Genomic DNA, 12696 nt, shown 5'->3' on the forward strand with positions numbered 1-12696 from the left:
TTCAAGGAGCTTACTTTTTGCTGCTCTTGGTATTAAATTTTGCAAGTTTTTTTAGTGCCAGACCCCCTTTTTTACGTTGGGCCTGTTTATTTTTATTGTATACTTCTTGATACGCTTTTCTCTATTGCTTATGACCACTTGTTATATTTCTGTAACAATGAGAAAAGGCCAGTTAGCAGCTTATACAATGGCATGGAGAAAGTGGAAAGAGAGTGGCTGGGGAAACCCAGCCAGATGGGCGGGGTATAAAAAAATAAATTATTATTATAGTATTATTATTATTCTCACTCCCTCATAACGCTAGAACTCATGAGCATGCAATGAAGCTGAATGATGGAAGATTTAGGGCACCCAGCCATTCTTTCCACTACCACCACAAGAGTCACAGGAATTCATAGTTTTCCTCCCACACTATTGACCCTGTTGTTGTTCTTCATCAACCACAGCCGTCGTTCCTTTACGCACAACTTCCTTCCTTCACTCAGCCCACAGAGCTTGAGACGCTTCGCAGAACTGCAGAGCTGGAAGGGACCCCGAGGGCATAGCTGCCAAGTTTTCGCTTTTCTCGCGAGGAAGCCTATTCAGCATAAGGGAAAATCCCTGTAAAAAAGGGATAACTTGGCAGCTATGCCCGAAGGTCATCTAGCCCAACCCCCCTGCAACGCTGGAAACTCAGCTAAAGCATCCGTGGCAGATGGCCATCCAACCTCTGCTTCCAAGGAAGGAGAGTCCACCACATCCCGAGGGTTGTGTGCGGTCGATCCCCACGTCGGGCGAAAGATGCCTGCATCGCGGGGGGGGGGGGCTGGACTAGATGACCCCCGTAGCTCCTCCCAAATGCTACGATTCCCTCCCCCTTGCTCGCGCTCGGCGCTGCAAGTGGCCAGGCTCTCCCTCTCCAGGCGGGGCGCACCGGAGACAAAAGGCCAATGGCGCGCCTCTCCGGGCTCCCCGCCCTGGCCCGCATCCGCCTCCCGGCCGCCGCCTCCTAGCCCGTCACGTGGGAAGAGAGCCCCGCGGCTCCTCGCAGCAACCGGGGAAGGAGCAGAGCCGCGTGGGGTCGGAGAGCAGCGCCTGCGATCGCCTCCTGCTCGTCGACCTTGTTCTCCTCGCTTCTCTTCCCTCTCCACGAGGCCGCCATGAAGAAGCTGCTGGTGGCCGCGCTGCTGCCCGTCTGCTTTGCTGCTGCCCTGGCGGGTAAGTCGCCTTTTTTCTTCTTCTGCGGGGTCCGGGAAGACCCCCGCCGCGAGCGAGAGAAAAAGGGAAAGTTGCCTTCGCTCCTCTCCACCGATCAGGTTCCCTCGCGCGCGCGCCCGCACTCCCACGCCCTCTGCTTTTCGGAAAGGGATGCGTCCGAAGAAGGTTTGCTCATTTCCCTCTCTCTTGCAAGCGGGAACTTGCGTGGGTTTTTTTTTTTTGTGTAATGTTTTTCACCCTCCCGCCGCAGAGGCTGCTCGGCTCCAGAAGTGGGGTCGCCTGTTTTTGAAACGCCCCGCTTTCTTAACCGTGGAAGTTATCTGGAGACCTCGGCGTATCTCTCGTGTGTGTGTTTGTGTTGTGCGCGCCGTCGAGGTTGCACGGCCTGCCGCAGCAGGGAAGGAAGTGCACGTGCTTTATTTTAATTTTTGCACGGAGAAGGTCCCCGCCTCAGTTCAAGCGCAGTTCCAAACCAAATCTCAACTTGTTTTTTAAAAAATGCGGAAGGAATAGCAGGTCTGGACGGTCCCCAGATCCCTGCCTGTCATAATAGGCAGTGCTAGAACAGATGGAGCAATGAGTCTTAAGACTGTGTTTCATGTTTTCAGAGCAGATAGAACTGGAACGCCTTTCTTTCATCCCGATCCGACATCCTTTATTGCACGGCAAAGGGAGCTTCGTGTGAACGCAGCCAGGAATTGATTTACCATGCAAGCAGTTTGCTTCTTGTTGGAAAATAGGTTTAGGGAGTATTGAGGTCATTGAGGTTTGTTTGCGTCTTTGTGGCTTCATTGCAGTTCCGTGAGTAGCGAACAGCATGGTCTTTTTGTTGCTACCAAAAGAAAGAGGGTCGTTCCATTTCTAGTACTGTACTTGGGAGGCTCTGTCTTGGGGGATGAAGTGTAAACTGCAAGCACTTCGTGAGCAATCTGTGCCAAAGCAAAGGCCAGAGCATGTAAACAAAGACTGACATGCTGAGGCAAAACATTGGCTTGGAAGTAAACCCTTCCAAGTAAGGCTGCAGACCTTAAGACATGTTTGCTAAGATAAGAATCTCACCGATCAAATCTCTGTTCTCTTATTTATTTGCCAACAAAGGGCAAGTGTTGCTTTCTAGAGCAGCTTTTGCCCACCTGGTGTCCTCCAGATGTTTTTAACTACAACTTCCATCAGGCTCACCTGGCTGATAAGAGCTGTGATTGAAAACAACCCTCCAGGTTGTCGAAGGCTAGAATAGCTTGACCTACTAAATCTTAATCACAAGGTCTACTTTTAGGGGCAATAATTAGTATTAGCATCATTTATGGAGAAAGCTCTACTTTTGCTTTTAGTCAACCATGGCTTCCTGCTTTCTCCGTGATTAACACCGGCCGTGATTAAAGAATCCAGCTTCATAAGCCATGATTTAAAGTGGTCTTGTTTTGAAACCAACTGCTGTTAATTGTTAAACCAACTTTAAACCATAGATTGCGCAGCTGGCTTCCTTTAACGAGCCATAGGTATTGTTAACCATGGTTCCTGGTTTGGGCAAAACCCAAAGTTAATTTTTCAAAGTCCTCCTCCCAGATGCAGAAGAGGATTGGGTGGGGAGCTACCAAACCTTGGGTTTGCTGCAGATCATGCATGTTGCAGTATACCATGGTTTAAATTTAGCATGACATGAGAACACAGTTCTGCGTTGCATTCTCGCTTGCATTGGAGGAAGAAGGCAGAGGTCCACTGCCTTCGTGTCTTTAGGGGAACTTGGAGGAACTGCAGTTGGTGCTCAGCACCCCAGTCGGTGACCCCACACCATCAGGGGGCATGTGCTCCACTCCTGTAAAACCTGTCAGACTGATGGTGCCAACAACTCTGAGTATCCACAAGGATATTGAATCATTTGGTGCCCAGATTAGTGCCTGGAGGGTAGAAGGGCCCCTGAGAATATAGAAGTTTGTTGATGTATAAAAAAAACATTTATAGACTGCCTGGCGTGCTCTGGTCCATGGGGTCACGAAGAGTCGGACACGACTAAACGACTAAACAACAACAAGACTGCTCCTCATAAATCTGGCTGGTATACAAGAGAGATTGTTGGTATCCATCTGTCTCAAGAGAGAATGGAGTGTGTCTCCAGAGGTGAAGCCAAACTGCTGCATTAGCAGCACCGAAGTGACCTCTCAGGGGCACAAGCCTGGGCAGTGTGCACGGAGTTTCTGGGCTGCCTAGATGGCAAGACCCGCTCTTGGCCTCACTGGTGTGGTCCAAAGGAAAGCAGAGCAATACGTTTGGTACCAGCTTGGCTGCAGGAGTTGCCAGAAGGAGGCGTACAAGGTGCCATCCAACCATCTTAGGGACTCTACTCCCAGATCTGTGTAGGGTTTACTCCTTGGCCTTTTCTTCTCCTGAAGATACCTCTCAAGGCAGCAGAGGTGTAGGATCAGAGTTTTCCTTCTCCAAGATGGGCTTCCTTCCCAGGTTGATGAGCCCCATCTGCCCCTCACTTCCCTCTACAGCAAGTGCAGAAACCACCTTCTTGGGGCCACTATTGGTCCTGTCAGCTCAAGTCACCAGAGCCTGTCTTTGCATGCAGGGGAAATCCCTCACCAAGGGTTCGAGACCTGTCGGCTACCCTCACCTGGTTTAGCCGGCCAGTCCAAGCCGTTCCCGGGGTGTGGCCTCCGTTGCATGCTGGCAGCTTCAGGGAGCCACAGGTGAGAGCTGAGTGCAGGGTAGGGGACCACGGGTGGCCAGAGGTACTACCCCTCTCATAATACCCATCAAAGGAGATACAATTAAACCATTAGAAGCAATGGAGGATGTGCATAGAAATGGCTGGCTCATCTTGAAAGTGTAAGCTGCTGAATTGGCCTGTTGACATAAAAAAAAAAACCTCTTGAAGAGATGCCTGAAGATCAAAAGGTAGGGTACCTGCCAGGTGTTTGCTGCAAGAGTGTTCCACAGCATGGGACCAGTGGCACTAAATGCTCAACTTCTGGTTGAAGCCAAATGGGTTTCTGAAACACTGGGGGCAACTAATGTAGTTCCTCTGGATGATTTCAGTGATCTTGCTGCTATATAAGACTCGGATGAATCAGCCCCACACAGATAGAGCTGATGGAACAGCTGGCCTGGCCTTGGAAAAGAGCTAGGTGGAAAATATTGGCTAAGAAGATAGTTCAAGATTACATTATCTCTTTCTGGGATGTAAATCAGTCTTCCTTGACCCTGGAGAAGCCTGAAGGGAACTGTGCTAAATTTAATGTGCAGTGAAATACCTAGCAACTGAGAGAGGCAGCATTTTGCACCCGGCTATCGGCCACTTGCGACCAAGTGAAGATGCCTGGGTGCCAGGATGGTGCCTGATGTCTCTACCATCAAAGAGGGGCATGCCTGGGGATCCTTGGATCTGGGCTATTTTCACACACTAGCAGTGTAGAATTCTAACCATGATATTTTATCTGCACAATCGGAATTAATTACAGGGACCAAAAAAGCCGGGTTGAAAAACACAACCTTCGAGCTGTCTGGCCCCAAAATGGCAACTAGGCATTCCTTTTTTGGCGACAGCAACCCTGGTTGAAGGAGAATTTTGGCACCTAGGTTTTACGGTATATCTGAGTTTCTAACACTGACGAAGGATTCATTTGTGAAAACTTGCTAGTAATAAACATAACTTGCCGTCCTGTATCTAAAAAGAATTTATGACCCTTTGAGCTCGTCTCCAAGGCCCAGACTGAAGTGCGCTGTAAATGGCCACTGCAAGTCTAAGTGATGTCTAGTGCAACTCATCTCACGGGGGACAACGTGGCCTATTGTATCTTCCCCACCCCCCAAATCAGCAGATAATAATGTGAGCCTCATATGCAGGCAAGTGCAGAACATCGTGCAACAAGGTAAACGACATGAAGTAGACAGAACAAAAAAGGATGTGCATCACCCATTTCATGTGGTTGCATTTCCTATAACATCTACCAGAAAAGTCAAGCTGCTTTGAAAAGGTTTGGGGATTTGCAGATTTCGTTTGGAGACCCGGTTGGCAAGAGGCAAACAGACAATTTAAACACATCTTGCAAGTTTTTGCTTGAACATTTAAAAACCGCAACGATGTTATGCTTGGCTCCTGATATACTTCCCTCTGTCTTTCTGCTCCTTTTGCACCCTCCCTGTGTTTAGTTTACTGTTCCAACAATATTTCTCAAGCCTGTGTGCCAGAGAGCAGAATCTTTATCGGAACCAACAGATCCACCAGTGTGGCTATTCTTTCATATAGTAAAACAGTGTGATCCATGGATCAGTGCTGCTCCACGGTGTCTTCACCCCACTGCCCAGGTTGGGTGGGATGCTTCAGGGACCAAATTTGGTACTGGTTCCTTTTTTATATAATAATAATTTTTATTAATGTTATAAACAGAAAAACAACAAAGACATCCAAAAACACATTGAAATACAATATCTTGACAAAAAAGAAAAACACAAAAATCCAAATTCCTTTAACATTGTATATGGGGACCTCCTCGAGTTCCCTCAATCTGCGCTTCATTTCATTTTTATCTTTAGCAATTTCTAATACATTTTTATATAAATTTCAAATAATTTCAAATCTTTCATACCTCTATCTAGTTCACATAATCTCTAAATCCACAGCTTCTATACAATTCTAAATCTAATCTTAATATACAATTTTAGCATATTTTTTCAGATAGATTTTGAAATCTTTCCACTCTTCTTCAGTCGCTTCTTCTCCCCGGTCGCAAATTCTCCTGGTCATCTCAGCCATCTCCATATACTCCATCATCTTCATTTGCCAATCGTCAACTGTTGGTAATTCATGAGACTTCCAGTTCTTAGCTAATAATACTCTTGCCGCCATTGTGGCATACATAAAAAAGATTTTTCTTAGGTACTATCTCTTTCCCGACTATACCCAATAGGAAGGATTCTGGTTTCTTAATAAATGTGTTTTTCAACACTCTCTTTATTTCATTATATATAAATCTTTTCCCAGAAATCTCTTACTAATGGGCAAGTCCACAAATTTGGTACTGGTTCCTGGCCCATTGGGTGGGGAAAATCCCACTCCAGCACATCAGATAGCTTGAGAAGCACTGATAAAAATAATACTTTCACCACTTCAGTGAACTGCAGAAACATTGTTAGTAGGGCTAAGCCAAAGGGGGATATCTCATGAATTTTTTCATCAGTGTAAGAAAGGCATCCCTTTGGGTAACTCCCCGAATTGCTGCAAAAGAAAATGGAAACGTTTGCCTCTTTAGGAAGCACGGTTCTCACTCTGCATGGGTGTCATTGACTGGTAGGGGAGAATAATGATCCCCAATTGAGTAGGATCTCTCATGCAGCCAGTGCCAGAGGTATTAATAGTGCTCTGAACTGGTTTTGTCTGTGCTCAGAAACAACAGCAGGTAGCCAAATCGAATTGGGTAGCATTGCCAGGTAGTCTTGCTCACCACATAGGCATAGAAAGCATTAGCCAAGAAGAAAAGTGGCATCAGAATAGCAGTCGGGGAAACAATTGCAGCAAACTGCCTTAGGAGGAAATGGAAGATTTACACTGCAGATTATTTTGGAAAACCTTGTTCATTGCATTTTTAAACCCCTCTTAAAACCAGTTTTCCCAGGGTGTAACTTACTCCTTCTCCTCTTCCAAAAACACTTTTGGAACTTTGGTTTTCAAACGTAATCTGTTCCGGAAGACCGTTCAACTTGCGAAACGTTCGAAAACCGAGGCACAATGGGACGTCGGCAAAATCCATTGAGGAAAAACTTGCAGTGGAAGCCGTTTGACTTCCAGGGCACATTAAAAAACAAACAATTACTTCCAGGTTTTCGGCGGTTGGCTTCCGAAACGTTCGGCTTCTGAGGTGCTCAAAAACTGAGGTTTCACTGTATTTTGAAATTAAGCTTTGCGCCCTCTTTGCTTTAAACGAGGCATAGGCAAACTCAGCCCTCCAGATGTTTTGGGACTACAACTCCCAACATCCCCAGCTAGTGGTCACGGATGATGGGAGTTGTAGTCCCAAAACATCTGGAGGGCCGAGTTTGCCTATGCCTGCTTTAAGCCTTGCAGCTTCTCCCAAGGTGATTTTGCAGAGATTAGGGTGAGCGGCACCTGCTTAACATGTCTCTGGGCCATCCTACAGTCGTTTCACAGGTGTCCCAAGCACCTAGGTCTAGTTTTCTTTAAGAGGAAAAAAAAAATACACATTATACCTTAGAAAGAGGGCAAAAAGCCAGGAGAGCAATTTTAATTTTGGAGAATCCTGAGGGGGCAAGGGGGAAAGTGATGGGGTGGGGGAGAGATTTTCTGCATGCCATGAGTATTACCAAAAATGCCTGGAGAACCTTAGAGGTATTTGAAAAGGGTGGGTTAGATATGGAGCGTAACAGCCTGCAATTTCACTCTGCCCTGCGGCATAAGTTGGACACTTGATCTCACGGCACATCTCCAAAATAAAGGCACAGACATCATGAGCGCAAGACATTGTGCCCCAGATTCCTATTGTCAACAGACACTTCAGAACTTAGAAAGGAGGGTAGGCTTCTTGTACCTTTAACAGGTGGAGAAAAGCAACAGGTGTAATTTCTGTGTTTGGGAAAGTACCGGTTGAATGAATCATCGGAATGATTAACGACACAACCTCTTGTCGAGAAAGCCAGCGTTCCTAATTTCTATTTACTTTTTTATTATATTTTGTGTGTTGTCATAAACATACAAATAGATACTAATATACATGCACTTATAAAATTCACATATAATATGAAACTGGTCACAGTTCTAACTTTATCATTTAATAATTGGTATAAATAAATGCATCACTACTGTATAAGCAAATCACATTTATAATTTAGGCTGCAACCCTTTATAACAGGTCAGCTAACTTTTTCAGCCGTGGGCTGGTCCACTGTCCCTCAAACCTTGTGGGGGGGGCGGACTATATTTTGAAGGGGGAAAATGAACGAATTCCTATGCCCCACAAATAACCCAGAGATGCATTTTAAATAAAAGCACACATTCTACTCATGTAAAAACACCAGGCAGGCCCCACAAATAACCCAGAGATGCATTTTAAATAAAAGGACACATTGTACTCATAAAAAAAAGCAAAGCTACAGAGAACCAGGCAGAAGGCCTTCTTGGTAGTGGTGCCCACCCTGTGGAACGCCCTCCCATCAGATGTCAAAGAGAAAAACAACTACCTGACATTTAGAAAACATAGGGAAGTTTTTAATGTGTGACATTTTAATGTATTTAAATCTTTGTTGGAAGCCGCCCAGAGTGGCTGCGGAAACCCAGCCAGGTGGGCGGGATACAAATAATAAATTATTATTATTATTAATTATTATTATTATTATTATTATTAAAAAAACATGCTGATTCCCGGACCGTCTGTGGGCCGGATTTAGAAGGCGATTGGGCCGGATCCAGGCCTACCCATGCTTTATAATTTATAGTATCATCCCATTCTCATATATATGATGGCACCCATCTGTCTGGGGAGACAATGGAGGAGTGTGCCTTTGGGGGTAAAGTCAAACTATTGAAGAGTTCAGTGCCTGCTGTGGCTGTAGAGACGGATGCAGGAGAGACATGTTTTGTTGCAGCTGGGGAAGATGAAGGTGTCCACTTGTGCTGCTGCAGTTGCACCACGGTGTTTCTTCTCTCTGCGTTCCTCCTCTGTTCACTGCTATACACACACACAACTTGACTATGTGTCTCCAAGCACTGCAGTTCTCTGCAAGGGATTGTCACATGGCAGAGCTGATGTTGCCAGCCTTTTTGTCATGTTTGTAGACATCTTTGCAACACAGAGTTGGTTTGGCAATGGCGCTGGTGCCTGAAGCCAGCTCCCCATAGAGCACGTGTGTGTGTGTGTGTCATAGCTGCCAAGTCTCCCGATTTCCCCGGGAAACCCCCGTTTTTTAAAGCCATTTCTGGCTTCATCCCGTACGGCGAAATATCCCGTAATTACCCTGATTTCTCGAGACTGTGCCCGTCTTTGTGAATGTGGTGCTCTTTCCCGTCAACCAACCGTACCTCGTCCACCTCCTCAGCTCTGTGCCCGCCCCTTTCTCTCCTTGTGATTGGCCGCCTTGGCAGAGTCTCCCTCAGGGATTGGTAGCCGGCATGCTAAGGAGGGTTTGGCTGTGCACTGTGTAATTAAGTTAGTGGGGCTGTCTCAGTACGCGCTAGAAGCGGCGGTGAGCTGGTCCAATCTCTATGGAGGTGACGGAGGGAAGCGCTCGGTGGCTGCTGGCGGGCTCCTCTAGCAGCAGCAGCAGCAGCAGCAGCCTCTCTCTCTCTCCCCTCCCAACCCTCCACCCCCTTTATCGGTGGATAATGTTCAGAGCCTGCTTTTCAAACGCCCACTGTAATAAAAATGATCTCTTGAAAATCCAAAATGATCAATCTCTTCTCCCTTTCTTCTTCTTCTTCTTCTTCTTCTTCTTCTTCTTCTTGTCCTCCTCCCCCTCCTCCCCCTCCCTCCTTTATGATCTCATTTCTGCAAGACCCGGACGTTCAAGAAGGGGAGGGTGTGTGGGTGTGCATGTGCGTGTTTTGGGTTTTTTTTGCATTGCACCGAGCGCACTTCTCCAGGTCTGTCCCCCGTCCCTTGTGCTCAAGCTCTGCTTCCCCGTCCCCCCCATCAAACTCCAGGATTTCAGTTTATTATTTTATTACACCATCAATGCTCGCCCTCCTCCTCCCCAGCTGCTGCTGCCGCGGCTGCTCCTACAAACACATCCCTTTCCAAGCCCCCTCCCCTCACCGTGCCTTTTTCCTCTTTATTAATGTAATATTGGGGAAGGAGAGGAGATGCCCTCCTCCCGGGGAGCCCCTTCCATGTGGCCCCTATCCCCCCCCCCGCCCGGCGGCAGAGGAGCATGTGCGCTCTTCAGATCGGCTGCTTTTCTGTCCCTCTCCAACGGGCTCCCCCCCCCAGCTCAGGGAGGGAATGGGTGGCGGATTCCTCCTGAGGGGGGAGGAAAGGAAAAAAGCCAGCGGTAGCAACACAATCTTTCAATCTCGCCAGCCAGCTCGTGCCAGGGAACTTAAAGAAGTTTGCGCGCCCACGTGCGGGGGTTTTTCGCTTCAAGGAATGCAAGCGAGAGAAGGGAGCAGGTAGGGCAGCAGGGCTGTTGCACCCCTCGAGGCGCAGGCAGAATCCGGGGAGTGGAGGCGGGAGGGATCCCCTCTGGCTGAGGAGGCTGTGTGTGTGTGTGTGTGTGCGCGCGCGCACGGGGTGTGTGTGTGTGTGTGGCGCACCTCTCATCTGCTGGCTGCTCCTGCTGCTGCTGCATTTGCGAGCAGACTGAGAAGGGAAGGAGGTGAATGCCAGAGGTCCGCGAGGAAAAGGGAAGGGGGCTGAGGGAGGAGGAGAGGGCTGGCTGGGTGGCTGGGCAACCTTCATGGAGCCTCGGCTCCTGGGCTGGAAATCGGGCAGCGCTGGCACCGGAAGTTGCTTCTACGCAACTTCCGGTGCCGGTCTGCTGTGGTCCCGTATTTTTCTAACCAAAACTTGGAAGCTATGGTGTGTGTGTGTGTGTGTGTGTGTGTGTGTACACACACACACATTTCAGAAGCGTAGATTTTGGCAAAATTCCTTAAAAATAGCTCAACAACCTTTGTGTGTGGATTTTCACTTTTTGAAATATGGCGACCCCAACAAATACACATATACATACATGATTACATGTCTCATTTTTTAATCTTGGCAGTGAGAAGGTGGTTTTCTGCTTCATATACCTTACAAAAGGGGACCAGGTTTTCTCATTTCTCTCTTTTCTGTGACTTACCCCACCACCACCACTACCTCCCCAAACCCTCATTTCTTTATTTTTACCAACCTGCTTGGGGAAAACAGCATGTTCCCCTCTCCTGGCATAGGCAAATGGAAAAGGGATGCTGTTGCTTTTCCAGTGCCCCAGCCAGCATAAGAATCTGTGCAGTATTTTGCCTTCTCTTCTTCAAGCTCTGTGTATAGCCTTTATCTAATCTGCATCTCTTCCTTTTTCCGCTTTGTCGTTTCTGGGGGGCAGGGCATGAGAATCCGCTTACCGCGCACCTAGCGTGGGTTGCAGAAGTTCTTAGCAAGCAGTCTGGGAGAACAAGAGTACCTATGTACAGACCTGCATGCTCGCTGCCGTGTTTATCCCAAAGCTGATCTTTGGAGGTTGCCCAGCCCCCCCCCCCTTCCTTGCCCTCTGTTCCCCAAAGCATTGGGAAAGAGATACTGGCGGTGAAATGTCTATGTGCTCTGTTCTTCCCCTCGTGTTCCTGGCTTTAGGGAGGGTGCTGTGGTTTGGCAACCAGGGTGGATAAAAATCAATGATTTTTTTATTTAAAAAAACGGATTTTTTTTATTTAAATCGGATTTTTTTGATTTAAATCGTGTTTTTTAAATAAAATGCTTTTTGAGGAAAATATATTACCATCCAAAGGTTATTCCATCATGAAATAAAGATTAGTTTTTTAATTATGTAGAATAAGGTTGTATATGTTTAATTTTTTGGGTAAATACATTCCATTAATCCATTCACAATGTCATGCTCTTCCAGAGGTTTTTGTAAGATTATTGGGCAGTTTCTTTGCCTGCAAGATATTATCACAGATACTTGGTTTACTTTTGCAGTTCTCAAAACTGAATTTGACTCAACAGAGATCACATGCCTCTTCTTCACAGCAAAAATGTTATAACATGAACAGAGTTGAAAAAAGACCTTAATCCTATCGTTCTACAAACCTATGAATACAGAATCAACCCCTTCAGTGCTAAGTTTCAAGAAGTTCAGTGAATAGAATAGAAACAATATTTTTCTGATTGTTTGGAGTGGACAGTATTTAAGTTTTTCATGTGTAGGCTGGGCTAACAGTCTAAGTTTCTTAATATATATATAATACTAAGCTTTATTCATGGACAAAGTGCTTTAGAAAGTGTTAAATCATGAATGCAGATCTAGATGAGTGCATGGGGAAATATCTTAATAGTTGTGTGTGCCAACCTTCAGTTGCTAGTCTGTGCATCATTTTTGTTTTCTAGGAGGTCGACTCTGTGTGGTTTCTTAAAATATATATATTTTGTTTTTGTTTAGCCAAATTACTTAACAAACATGGATGTTTGTTTAAGCAAATAACATATGCTGTAATATAAAAAAATTCCTTCAGTAGCACCTTAAAGACCAACTAAGTTTTTATTTTGGTATGAGCTTTCGTGTGCATACACACTTCTTATTGTTTCAGTTGAATAAATCTATTTAAATTGTTATTATTAAGGTAATGATTATTTTTCTCCTTCCTAAGTACAACAGAAAAGTTGTCCAAATACAGTATGAATGATTAACCTATTAAACTGGGGATAAAAAAACTAATATGAAAAGTTGTTATTCTAAAAATCTTCATCTACCAGCATATTAAAGTTATACCAGCAAGAATTAGTCTTTATGTAGAAAACTATGATTTAAATCAAGCCTTACGGACTAGTGATTTAAATCGTGATTTAA

At 46.0% G+C, this 12696-nt stretch overlaps 1 protein-coding gene across 1 annotated transcript in view; it reads left to right on the forward strand.

The window, feature by feature from the left end:
* The first annotated feature begins 910 nt into the window (after window positions 1-910).
* TMEM123 (transmembrane protein 123) overlaps window positions 911-12696 on the forward strand; it is a 31793-nt gene continuing 20007 nt past the window's right edge. Inside the window, exon 1 of the mRNA XM_035115729.2 lies at window positions 911-1197. Within this exon, the coding sequence (XP_034971620.1) occupies window positions 1140-1197 (58 nt within the window). The 5' untranslated portion in view covers window positions 911-1139. The remainder of the gene's footprint in view (window positions 1198-12696) is intronic.

Source organism: Zootoca vivipara, chromosome 4 (genome assembly GCF_963506605.1).
Source record: "Zootoca vivipara chromosome 4, rZooViv1.1, whole genome shotgun sequence".
Classification (NCBI taxonomy): domain Eukaryota; kingdom Metazoa; phylum Chordata; class Lepidosauria; order Squamata; family Lacertidae; genus Zootoca; species Zootoca vivipara.